Source organism: Anopheles merus, chromosome 2L (genome assembly GCF_017562075.2).
Source record: "Anopheles merus strain MAF chromosome 2L, AmerM5.1, whole genome shotgun sequence".
Lineage (NCBI taxonomy): Eukaryota > Metazoa > Arthropoda > Insecta > Diptera > Culicidae > Anopheles > Anopheles merus.
Window position 1 is genome coordinate 35319871 of NC_054083.1, and position 13571 is coordinate 35333441.

General features: G+C 42.8%; 1 protein-coding gene across 1 annotated transcript; it reads right to left on the bottom strand.

The window, feature by feature from the left end:
• Positions 1-377: 377 nt before the first annotated feature.
• LOC121592327 lies at positions 378-12449 on the bottom strand. Its single transcript, XM_041913727.1, has 4 exons — positions 12318-12449; positions 11999-12070; positions 11592-11879; positions 378-446 (listed from the first exon to the last, which is right to left on the bottom strand). The coding sequence occupies exons 1-4, from the start codon at positions 12357-12359 to the stop codon at positions 378-380; spliced, it is 471 nt and encodes a 156-aa protein (XP_041769661.1). The 5' UTR covers positions 12360-12449.
• Positions 12450-13571: the final 1122 nt, after the last annotated feature.

Consider the following 13571-nt stretch of genomic DNA (forward strand, 5'->3'; position numbering starts at 1 on the left):
CATGTGTATATTTTTAAATCCTTTGTATTGATGAATTACACAAAATTTTACACAATTTACTGATAATTCACAATCACTTCGTTCAATATTCATTCTTCAATTAACGAATCTAACTTGTGCAGCAGCAATGAGATTATTGCCGGCGTCCGTCTTTGACACTTTGACAAGAGCCACCTTGAACCCATGTCATGCATAAAAAAGCTATAAAGTTCCACCAAGTTCGGTACGCTTTCTTAACAAGCCTTCAAGTTCCACCATGAACCCTACACATAGTGCTAATCAGCCGCAAAGTTCCAAAAAGTACCTGTGGTATGTGAGAGTAGCAGTGTGGGTGTGCGGGCAGTAGGAGGTTGGACGGAATAAAGAGCAGACGTGTGTTACTGTAGTTCCGGTGTTTTCGATGGGATATCACATTGGCGATCCTGCCATGATGAATAGAAGCGCTCCTAGGTTGAAGAAAATAAGGAGTGATAAAAAAAAAAAAAAAAGAAAAAAAAAAAGGAGAGGAAGGATAAAAACAGGCGATATAAAGGATAAACAGAGTGGTAGCCGAGTTTAGCTCATGGCCCCTCGAAGAAAATGTATACGCGAGTGGTAGCCGAGTTCAGCTCATGGCCCCTCGAAGAATGTGTAAGCCAGAGTGGTAGCCGAGTTTAGCTCATGGCCCCTCCAAGAAAGTGTAAGCCAGAGTGGTAGCCGAGTTTAGCTCATGGCCCCTCGAAGAAAATGTATACGGGGGTGTTAGCCGAGTTTAGCTCATGGCCCCTCGAAGAAAGTGTAAGCCAGAGTGGTAGCCGAGTTTAGCTCATGGCCCCTCGAAGGAAATGTATACGCGGGTGGTAGCCGAATTCAGCTCGGCTGAAAAAAAAAAAAATAAAATAAAGCGGTATATCGTTTTTTTTTTGTTTCGCGTTCTTCTTCTTCTTCTTTTTCTTATTTATTTCAGCCAGCAGAACCCGGCTGACCGGTCTGGTACAGCTGCCCGATATTCAACAATAACAATTCTATGGAATACAATGGATGGTCGGTCACTGGTTTGCTTAGATGGATTCAACCGAACCCGGCTGTTGTCCGGCGTGATGGCGTGCCGTCCAAGATTTGGCAAAAACAATTCCATGGAATTCAATGCCATGGTAAACAAGTGTGATTGTATAAGTGACGATCGCACACATAGCATTGCAACGGGTGGGCTGGTGGCAACCTGAGCTATCAGGATCAGTCGCTTTTGGTGTAGCAAGCGGACAGCATCGTCACACAACAAGCACGGAAGTGGTTTAGAAAGATGGCAGGTTGGACAGTTGAGAACAATTTGGAGTGTGCCCTGGAAGTGCGTAGTGAGAGCAAGGAAAAAGATTACAAGGGGGATTTTTTGGCCGGTTCTTGGCCGCTTAAACCATTTTCGGAAGAGCTTCCTATCCACGAGCGGAAAGCAGAGTGGGCGCGTTTTAAAGGACAATATGAGAGAATACCCAAGTGCCACAAATCCCCTAAAAGACCACTAAACGGCTTCTAAATGACTCAAGCTCTCTACCTAAACGGAATATAGAAAGACTTCGTTTAGCAGACGCCAAACGACTCATGCATTCTAAAAATAGCAAAAAAGCTGGTGGCGCTATCTGTTGGTGGGATACCCCAACCAGTTGAGCTTCATCGCTTGGAGGAGAGCTTTCTCATTTCCTCTGTACTGTTGTATGGTTTCGCATTGAAGTTATGCATCGCTAGAACTAGAACGGCGATACGATTGTTTAAATACTAAACTCCAACGGAAACCACCAGCACTGAAGCAAGTGAGATTTGAGCAATGGTCATTGGTGTTGATACCCACGTATCTAACCACACGACCATTTATATAGATTTTTGCTCAGAAAGTTAGAAGGCTATATAGGTCATAATAAAATGCAACTTGTCGAAACACATTGCAAGAAAAGGATAGCAATATAATGATGAGTTGTAATACGCCATCTATTGATCAAACCAATGAAGCTGTGGAGCTTTCATTTTTTTCTATGGATATTCAATTTTCCAGTCGTTTAAGCTTAATCTGTGGCGCTTGGGTAGTGATGTGTAAAGGAAAAGTGAATTCGGAAATGAAGTTGATAGCTTTGAAAGTATTTGCTGGAAGCTATCTGCTAAACATTATAGAAATGCAAGAAAGACGAGTGAAAAGTGGTGAAGGGGACGTGTATACAGAAACAGTGAAAGGGGTAGACGATTTTTTCAACGGCATATGTGATGAGGGAAAAGAAAGGATGAAGCTGAGAGAAATGAAAATGGAAGCTGATGAAACATTTGGTGATTGGGTGTTAAGATTAGAAGCTCAAGTGAAATTCTGTGGTCTGCCAGAAGAACAGAAAACTGAAGAGTTAGTGCAAGCTGTGTTGCGACGTTCGGTTCCCCAGATTGCCGAAAAATTGTTTGAAATGGCAGATTTATTTGGGAATGAATTGGACAAATTAGTAAAGCATGGTAAACACCTTGATTTCGTAAGAATGGAAAAGAGAGAGATAGAACAAAAGCTTGCCAAAAGCACGACAAAAGAATTTACAGATAGCGATAATTATGTAGCGGCAGTGACTTCGTGGAGAACGAAAAGGGAACGATATGAGCCGTACGAACAACAACAAAACAAGAGACTATCGGGAATGCATCCAAACGGTTTTCGGAACACGTATAATAAGGGAGCAACGAAATGCTCAAAGTGTGACAAAATACATGGCTGGGGGAAGTGTGGAGCATCCAGATCAAAATGCTTCCGGTGCGGTGCCATAGGACATCTGGCAATTTGTTGCAGAACCAGATTGGGATCAAATCGATTTCCAAATGTGGTGAAGAAGCAGACCGAGGACATTAATCAGGTGGTAATAGGAGACCCCGCTGCAGAACGGTACCAAAAAAAAAAATAAATAAATAAATAAATAAAATAACAAAAAAAAAAAAAACTTATTATCATGCTATATATGTATATGTGTATATGTGTATGTGTGTATGTGTGTATGTATGTGTGTATGTATGTATGTGTGTATATATGTATGTATATATATATATAGCAAGCTGAAATTGCTCGCAGTCAAAAGTTCATGAGTGTGTGGGCAAAAGTGTATTTTTGATTCACTTATCTTATTTATTTCGTTTTATTTTAATTTACTTTAACAGTTTTCCGACGAACGAGGAAGGCATGCAGTAACCGACGATCCAAGGCGCATTAACTGCATGATCGGAAATGTGCCTATCATTTTCTTACTAGATACTGGGGCATCGGTGAACACTGTTACTGCTGAGAGTTGGTGGCAAATAAGGACACACGCCCAGTCGAGTGTGCGTGAATGGCAGCCACACCCTGAAACAACGCTGCGGAGTTATGCGAATAGTGCAGTTTTGGACGTAGAATGCTCATTTAAAGCAATAATATGTGCAGGTGGAACTAATAGAACTATGGCAAAATTTTTTGTGGTAAAGGGAGCTGAAATATCCCTGTTAAGTTTTAACACAGCAGTCAGCTTAGGTTTAGTATGCATAGGACCTGGAAAGCATTATATGTTGCGTAACAAAACACAAGAGACGACAGTAAAGGATACATTTCCTAAATTGAATATTGGTGCGGTGAAATTTAGAATAGACAAAACAGTCACACCCAAACAAATAATACGTTATAATATACCTAAAGCATTTGAGAGAGCCGTGAATGAGAGACTAGAGGAAATGGAGCTTAACGGTATCATTGAGTATGTAGACAGCGAGGATGCGGAAATATCTTTTGTGTCACCTATGGTGCTAGTGCCGAAAGGAAATAAGGACTTTAGAATTGTTATTGATTATAGAGAAGCGAATAAGGCTATCATACGAGATCCGTACCCCATGCCATCATTAGAAAGAATTTGGACTGATATCCCCAACAACGATGGAAAGATTTTGTTTTCTAAGATAGATTTGAAAGACGCATACTTTCACATAGAATTACATAGTGAGGTGCGCCATTTGACTGCGTTTATGACGATGAATGGATTAATGCGGTTCAAGAGATTACCTTTCGGGCTATCTTGTGCACCGGAGATTTTTCAAAAAGAGATGGAGAAAGTTTTCAGAAATTGCAAAAATGTTCTTATATACCTAGATGATATTTTGATGTACGGTAAATCGTTGAAAGAACTAAAGGAAATAGAAAATATGGTTAGGGAAGTTATTAAAAAAAATGGACTTACCATTAACGAAGAAAAATCGTGTTATGGTCAGGAAAAAGTGAATTTCTTAGGATTAACACTAGATGGAGAAGGAATATTACCGATGAGGGAAAAAATGACAGCCATTCAAAATTTTGACAGACCTAAGGACGCAGGTGAACTTAGAAGTTTTTTAGGAATGTTGACTTTTATTGGCCCATTTATCAGAGACTTTTCACATAAAACTAAGCCGTTGAGGGATTTGATAAAAAGAGATAAATTTAAATGGGAAGAGATGCATCAAAATACGTTTGAAGAATTGAAAAAGGTTGCTATGGAAGACCTTATCAAAAGGGGTTATTTCAATGAAAAGGATAGGATCATACTATATACTGATGCATCACCTTGGGGCTTGGGAGCAATTTTAGCCCAAGAAAAATTGAGCACGTCCGAAATGCGTATTATCGCATGTGCATCCAAAGGATTGACGGAGACGGAAAGCCGCTATCCGCAACTGCATAGGGAGGCTTTGGCCATAGTTTGGGCTATGGAACGATTTGCTTACTATCTATTAGGAAGGAAATTTTTGTTGCGATCAGATAGTGAAGCGTTGAAATTTATGATTAAACCGGCTAAACAGAAAGATATAGGAAAGAGGATTATGTCCAGGGCAGAAGGATGGTTCATCAGACTGGACCATTATGATTTTGATTTCGAACACGTTCCGGGAAACGAGAACATAGCCGATACTGCGTCTAGGCTGTGCAGATCTAAAGAGGATTACCAATTTGGGGTTGCTAAGGAGCCTCACGAACTATGTTTGGTTACTGCGTGCGTAAACCAGGTTAATGAAACACTATTGGCGTTAACCACGGAAGAAGTAGGAAAGGAATTAGAAAAAGATGTTATATTAAACAAGGTTATTGCTTGGTTAGATAAAGAAAATGAATGGCCACAAGAAATTGCAAGGTATAAAGCGTTTCAGAGGGAGCTGTATGTGGAAAACGGTTTCCTATTTAAACAAGAAAAGATGGTCCTCCCGCATATACTTAGGAACCGAGCGTTAACATTAGCTCATAGAAGCCACCCTGGCATGTCCACGATGAAAAATGTTCTGAGAACGGGACTTTGGTGGCCCGGTATGGACAAAGAGATTGAAGCTTTTGTTAGAAGCTGCCCAGAATGTCAGCTAGTGAAAACGACAAATACGGCGGTACCTATAGAATTAACGGAGCTACCGGAGAATCCATGGGATTATGTGTCAATGGATATTTCATCTACCACAGATAATGTTAAAACATTGGTGCTTACAGATAATTACTCGCGATTTCTGATAGCCGTCCCTCTAGAGCGAACGGATGCGAATAGTACACAAAAAGCATTGAACAGGATATTTTTAACATACTATGTACCTAAGAAATTAAAAGCAGATAATGGACCCCCGTTTAATGCGGTAGATTTCAAAAGATGGTTAGCAGATGTATGGGGGATAAAACTCATAAATAGCACGCCTCTAAATCCTACCGAAAATGGGTTAGTTGAGCGTGGAATGCAAGGTATAAATAAGATTGCAGCCATTGCACGGTTAGAAAAAAAATGCTGGAAACAGGCCCTTGCGGAATATGTAGCGGATTATAACTCATGGCCGCACCATGTAACTAAAATAGCACCAGCCGAACTAATGTTTGGTAGAGCTATTAGGCATAGGTTACCAAACCCAAAAACGGATACTAGACAAGCGAACGATGATGAATTACGAGACAGGGATAAAATGGCGAAATTTCAGCGCAATCAAAGAGAGGATACAAGGCGTGGAGCTAGGCCTCTTAGCATTAAACCTGGGGATACGGTTTTAGTTAGAAATCAAAAAGCAGATAAGACAGACTCATCGTACAAAAAAGAATTGCATGAGGTACTTAAAATTTGTGGTGCTGGCAGGGTAACGGTGAAGGAAAAAAAATCAGGAAAATTTACGATCGTAATGTAAAGCACATAAAAAAATTTTTCATGCGAAAAGCGGAAGAAGGGTTGACAAGTGGTAGTAGTAGTTCGGAGGAAGTAGCAGGGCTAGTGAAAGAACGACAGGCTAGGCTGATTAAAAAACCAAAACGATTAATCGAATATTAAAGAATTTGTAGCCTTATTCCTCAAGGGGAGGATGTGGTATGTGAGAGTAGCAGTGTGGGTGTGCGGGCAGTAGGAGGTTGGACGGAATAAAGAGCAGACGTGTGTTACTGTAGTTCCGGTGTTTTCGATGGGATATCACAGTACCATGTGCCTGTTAAAAAGCTCCATAGTTCTGCAAAGTACCGTCTATCTCTTAATCAGCCACAAAGTACGACATCGGAACGATTTTTCGTTAAACAGCCCTAAATCAGCTATAAAGTACGAGCTGGCTATTAGGGAAACAACAAGATTTGTTTCGTTTAAGCACATGTGTTTATTATTAAATCCTTTGTATTGACAACATTTCACACAATGTAATGTACAATCAGCTCTGCAATAGGATGGGATCCGAAGCCCCTCGAGGGATAATACAGGCTCTCCCATCCAACTCCTATTCCGACACGTCCTCGTCGTGCAGAGTGGTAACGTCCCAAATAGCCAGCTCGTAGTTTATAGCTGATTTAGGGCTGTTTAACGAAAAATCGTTCCGATCGGCACGCAATCGGTACTTTGCGGAACTATGGAGCTTTTTAACAGGCACATGGTACTTTTTGGAACTTTGCGGCTGATTAGCACTTGAAGGCTCGTTAAGAAAGCGTACCGAACTTGGTGGAATTTTATAGCTTTTTAATGCATGACATCGGTACGAGATGGCTCTTGTCAAAGTGTTAAAGACGGACGCCGGCAATAATCTCATTGCTGCTGCACAAGTTAGATTCGTTAATTGAAGAATGAATATTGAGTGAAGTGATTGTGAATTATCAGTAAGTTGTGTAAAATTTTGTGTAATTCATTAATACAAAAGATTTAAAAATATACATATGTGTTTAAATGAAAAAAATCTTGTTGTTTATTTCATCGATGACGCTTGCTTGAAAAAAAAAACACAAAGAAAAATAATCCCCGGCATCGTGGCATAAGGAAGCTGCTTAGGCGCTGTTTGAAAGACCCACATAGAACTTTGATGCTGTTTATCTACTGCAAAAGGCGAATTAGAGCAGCGATCTTTGGCGTGCCAAAATGAGCTGCTTAAGCAATTCTGGCTATTTGGGGTGTGCCACCACATATCCAAGCTTGGGTACACGGGCTTGATCCAACCCCTTGGGCGGATGGTGGCAAATGGCAAACCTTGAGGGGGGTGGGTATCCCCCCAAATAGCCAAAATTGCTTAAGCAGCCAATTTTGGCATGCTAAAAATCGCTGCTTGAATTCGCCTTTTGCAGTAGATAAACAGCATCCAAGTTCCAGGTGGGTCTTTCAAACAGCGCTTAAGCAGCTTCCTTAAGCCAGGGTACCGGGGACTATTTTTCTTTGTATTTTATTTTCAAGCAAGTGTCATCTATGAAATAAACAACATGATTTGTTTTGTTTGTGTACATGTGTATATTTTTAAATCCTTAATACTCATGAATTATACAAAATGTCACGCAATTTACTGTACAATCGCTATCACTTCACTCAATATTCCTCCTTCAATTAACTTAAATAGGTTGGCCAGCAGCAACGAGATGATTGACGGCGTCAGCTTTGACAATTTGACAAGAGCCACCTTGTACCGATGTCATGGATTAAAAAGGTATAAAGCTCCACCAAGTTCGGTACGCTTTCTTAACAAGCCTTCAAGTTCCACCATGAACCCTGCACATAGTGCTAATCAGCCGTAAAGTTCCAAAAAGTACCATGTGTCTGTTAAAAAGCTCCATAGTTCCGCAAAGTACCATCTATCTCTTAATCAGCCACAAAGTACGACATCGGCACCATTTTTCGTTAAACAGCCCCAAATCAGCTATAAAGTACGAGCTGGCTATTTGGGCCGGGTAACTGGGTTCCTGAACATCACTCCATCCACATCCTGAACATGAAGCAACCGACTACAGAAAGCCAAAGTAATTTTCGAAACGGACCCAACGATACCGACCCTACGCAATGCCCCAGGACTACTCTCAAAATGGGCTCATGGAACGTACGCAATCTAAGCGAAGCCGGATGTTGTATCGTTGTACTTTCACTCTTTATTTTAAATTATTCGTACAACTGCAATTACTATATCTTCGCAATACCAGCAACGTCCGTACTCCGTCACGGTTCGTAGGAGAGAGCCTCGAACTCCCATCTCCTTGCACCAACGTACCTACGATCGAGCCCCGAGCGGCACTCACTACTTTGTCTCCAGGGGTCGGCAACCTATCTTGTCGTATACAACACCGGAGCCTTGAAAAAACTTGATGATGCCCTAGCCACACTGAGCATGGACCTCGTAGCTCTACAAGAGATTCGGTGGCTAGGGAACGGTGTGCACAACAGGCGTGGTAAGCATTGCTACGACATATACTACAGCTGCCACGACCGCCACCGCGTGCTCGGAACGGGGTTTGCCGTAGGTCCCCGGTTGAAACCCGCAATCATGAATTTCAAGGATATAAACGATAGGCTATGCACCCTGCGCATGCGAGGCAAATTCTTTAATATAAGCCTCATAGCCTCATAAACGTTCACGCCCCTACCGAAGATAAAGAGGAAGAGGAGAAGGACCTGTTTTACGGCCGCCTCGCTGGAACCATAGATGCGTGCCCCAGACATGATCGCTTAATCATCCTGGGGGACTTCAAAGCAAAAGTCGGTAGGGAGCCAATGTACCGCCAATACACTGGCTGTCACAGTCTGCATGAGCACAGTAACGATAATAGTATTATATTGGTCCAGTTCGCCGCAGCGAACAATCTGGTTGTTGGAAGTACCAAATTTGCGCGCATAAAAATCCATAAGGTTACATAGGCGCACCCGGATGGAGTAACCCTCAACCAGATCAACCACGTGTTAGTAAGCCGCCGACGACAGTCGAGTCTGTTAAATGTCAGAACATATCGAGGAGCCAATATCGATTCCAATCACTACTTGGTTGGCTTAGTGATACGTTGTAGAATCGCCCGCCCCGACACGCAGCCTCGGCTCAACACGGACTCTCTAAGGGACATAACTGTCCAACAGGAATTCAAAACTGCGAGTCTCTACTACCAGAAAACACATATGAAACTACGAGCGAGAGGTGGAACGCTCTAAAAACAAAAATAATAAACTGTGCAAGAAATATACTCCCACCACGTCGTGGCAACACCAAATCTGGCTGGTTCGACGATGAATGCAGACAAGTGACCGAACGTAAGAATACTGCATACCGAGCAATGCAGCAACGGCATAGAACGCGGGCATGCGCAGAGGAATATTCACGGCTCAGACGCGAAGAGAAACGAGTTCACCGCTCCAAGAAGCATGCTTTGGAAGAGCAAAACATGCAAGAACTCGAGCAAACCAGAGAGGCGTACGGACCGACAAAAAAGTTTTACCAAGCGATAGCAGGTCACCGAAAATAACGTTGTACCTAAGGTAACCTGCTGTTGCAACAAGGATGGAGATCTAGTTATTAGTAACCAGCCAGAGATCCTCTCGCAGTGGGCTCAGTACTTTGATGAATTACTCAACGACCAGTTTAACGAACAGCTAGAAGCGCCACTAGCAGATAGTGTCATGCTACGGCCACCTAGCATAGAAGAAACGCAAAAGGCTATCCGTCGGCTGAAAAATAACAAGGCACCCGGAACCGACGGAATTGCAGCTGAACTGGTCAAGAATGGAGGTGCAAGACTAGAAAACGAGATTCATCAAATCGTTACTGAGGTGTGGGATAGCGAATCGATGCCTTGTGATTGGAATCTCGGCATCATCTACCCCGTATACAAGAAGGGAGACAGGTTGGACTGCAACAACTACAGGGGTATTACGGTGTTGAATACCGCCTATAAAATATTCTCCCTGATCCTTCAGGATCGCCTTGTCCCGCACGTCGAAGAGATAGTTGGAAACTATCAAAAAGGATTCCGAAACGGAAAATCAACCACTGATCAGATCTTCACCATGGGGCAGATCTTGGAGAAGATGACTGAATACAGACACGACACATACCATCTCTTCATTGACTTCCAAGCCGCAAATGATAGCATAGCCAGGGTAAAACTGTACTACGCTATGAGCTCTTTTGGAATCCCGGCCAAACTAATAAGGCTAGTTAGAATGACTATGACCAACGTCACATGCCAGGTGAGGGTGGATGAAAAACTCTCAGGACCTTTTGCTACCACCAAAGGTCTGCGCCAGGGGGACGGGCTTGCTTGTCTCTTATTCAACCTGGCGCTAGAGAGGGCCATCCGTGACTCGAGGGTGGAGACTACGGGAACCATCTTCTATAAGTCAACCCAGATACTGGCATACGCTGAAGATATCATTGGTCTGCGGCTCTCCTATGTAGTAGAAGCCGACCAAGGGATCGAGCAGGCGGCAGAGAGCCTCGGATTGCAGATAAACGAGGCAACGACCAAACTGATGGTGGCAACATCAGCGGGCCCACCAACAAATAATCAGAATCTACGTAGGCGTGACGTGCAGATAGGTGAACGCACTTTTGAAGTCGTCCCACAATTCACCTATCCGGTCTTTCTACAGCCTGAAAAATCAGTTCACCTCAAAGAACCTGTCGCGACGGACGAAGCTGGGACTATATAGTACCTATATAGTACCAGTACTCACATACGCCTCTGAGACATGGACACTGTCCAAATCTGACGAAACCCTCTTAGCCGCGTTCGAGAGGAAGATGCTCAGAAGGATACTTGGCCCCGTATGTGTGGAAGGACAATGGAGGAGCCGCTATAATGACGAGCTATACGAGATGTACGGCGACCTCACTGTCGTGCAGCGTAACAAGCTCGCCAGGCTCCGGTGGGCTGGCCATGTTGTAAGCCGAATTGTTGTTTTTTTACGCAAGGCCACTTTGTGCACGGGACTGTCTTTTTTTTTTATTTGTAGGTCAATTTCGAATACAAAGACTTTACAAGAATACAAACCATACGCAAATATTTGCAGGTATGAAAATTGCGCTCACACATGTGTGGTTTGATTCAAGGTTACAGCAAAGAAGAACGAGCTTTTTTCATGTGTGTGATTTTGCTTACAAAAAGGCCTTTGATATCATTTAAACGCGGCTCGACATCTCAATAATTGAATTATTGTAACATTATCCTTTTCATTCTCAGCAATGGCCATCTTTTACCCAGTGTTCGGCTCTTACACGTTCCCAAACGCAAAGCCATATTAAGGCAAGTAATGAACTCTTCGCATTTTTCTGTCTTCATTTGATGAATTCAAGTTAACTCCGAAACCAAGAAAGGGTGAATAACTGAATCCGAGTCCAATATTTTCTTTTCTTTCATGTACCTCTTCGAATATTATTCCTTGTGGGCTGTTGTTGACGATTCTGCCATCACTGCTGATCAGTTGGATCGCATTGTTTGACGGTATCATAATACGGCGATCGGTCGAATTCGGTGACAGTACATACTGTATAGAGGGCTGGCGGTTGGAAGGGCGGTGGGAGCTGTTGCCAGCGTTCGAGTGGCGGCAATTACAGCAACCCCGTTCGCTCGCATTATACGACCCTTCGGATCTGGCAGTCGTGCGATGATCAGTTGAATTTCTTTGACGATGCATCCGGTCTATAGCGGACTGGAAACCGAAAGTGCTCGGTTATTACGATTCGTGAGTATTTGTAAACGTTAAAGCATGGGTACACAGGGCATTCCAGCTAGTGTACCCATGCTTTAAAGCTAAGACATTTTACTTACAATCAAATGGAAGGGCGTCATTAAATTTGATCCTAATACATTCTCGTCCTCATCGTCGCTGTCAGACAGGGCCTGTCGAAATTAAGGAAAGTACAAGCAGAGGTATATTTACACGAACAAGCAATTAAAAATACCAGAAACAAATGCAACTCTGCGGTCTATTTCCAAGTGTCACTTAATGCGTTGAACGACTCCTAAACGTAGTCTTAACCGCTCAAGCAAGAAATACTATTTTATGCAGCAATTTGGCGTGATCGTGATCAAATAAGCTGGACATTGTTGTTTTACCAGGCGTTTGGTGGATGCTACTACTACTTACCATCAAGCTGGCCAGTTTTATCAAGCCTTGAATGTCGGACATCTTATGCGGTTGCTCGCGAGAGGCTCACCTAGGAAGGAAGTGAACACCTTCAGAAATGATTTTTGCGTTGATTTTGTCGTGCGTATTGCGTGCGTGTTTGTATGTGCTTTTGTCGGCTGCTTATAAACAGCAGACGACGACTACTGCTATGGTCGTACTACCACTGCTAAGGAAAAACTACCTTCGACACTGTTGCAGCTCAGTCATAAAAATTATATTTCTACGGAACAACACGGCTTTATGCCCAATCGCTCAGTGTCCACCAACCTAATGTGTTTTTTGTCTTCTCTATATCACTACCTGTCTAGTGGTAAGCAAGTAGACACTATCTATACCGATTTCAAAGCGGCATTTGACAGTATACCTCTATCATTACTTGTTGCTAAGCTTCGAAAACTAGGTTTCGGTGGCTCTATATTGCCGTGGTTCAACTCCTATCTTGAGAATCGTTCATATGTAGTTAAAATCTGTGGCTCTTTCTCTGAAGTTTTTCTTAGTTCTTCGGGTGTCCCTCAAGGTAGTGTCCTTAGTCCCTTACTGTTCATTCTCTTCCTCAATGACTGTACTTCGATCCTTCCTCCTAACGGCTTCTTGCTATATGCGGATGACGTTAAAAATTTTCTTCCTGTATCTTCTACAGCTGATTGTCTAGTCCTTCAATCCTGGCTCTGTAAATTCACTACATGGTGTGCTTCTAACGGTTTAGTCCTGTGTCCTGAAAAATGTTCTGTCTTGGCTTTCTTCCGATCCTCTACAAGTATAACTCATGCTTATAGTGTCTGTGATGCCCTATTCCCCGTGCGTCCTTGTCTAAGGATCTTGGCGTCTTCTTTGACCCGAGTCTTTCTTTCAAGGAGCACACGGACTATGTCATCAACAAGGCCAACAAAAGGCTTGGTTATATTTGTCGCATGTCCACTGAAATTCGTGATCCTTTTTCTCTTAAGTCCCTTTATTGTTGTTGGGTCCGTTCCGTACTAGAATATGCCTGTGTCATCTGGTCTCCTGTCCAACTATCTTTGCTCCAAAGGATTGAGAGGATCCAGAGACGTTTTACAAGGATCGTATTTCGTAGGTCGCTGGGTCATCACTCTATTCCGCTTCCTTCGTATGACGATAGATGCACTCTATTAGGCCTTGCCAAGTTGGAGCACCGCCTCTCGGTCGCTCAGGCTTCTTTCGTCGCTGGCATATTGCTCAATACGATTGATA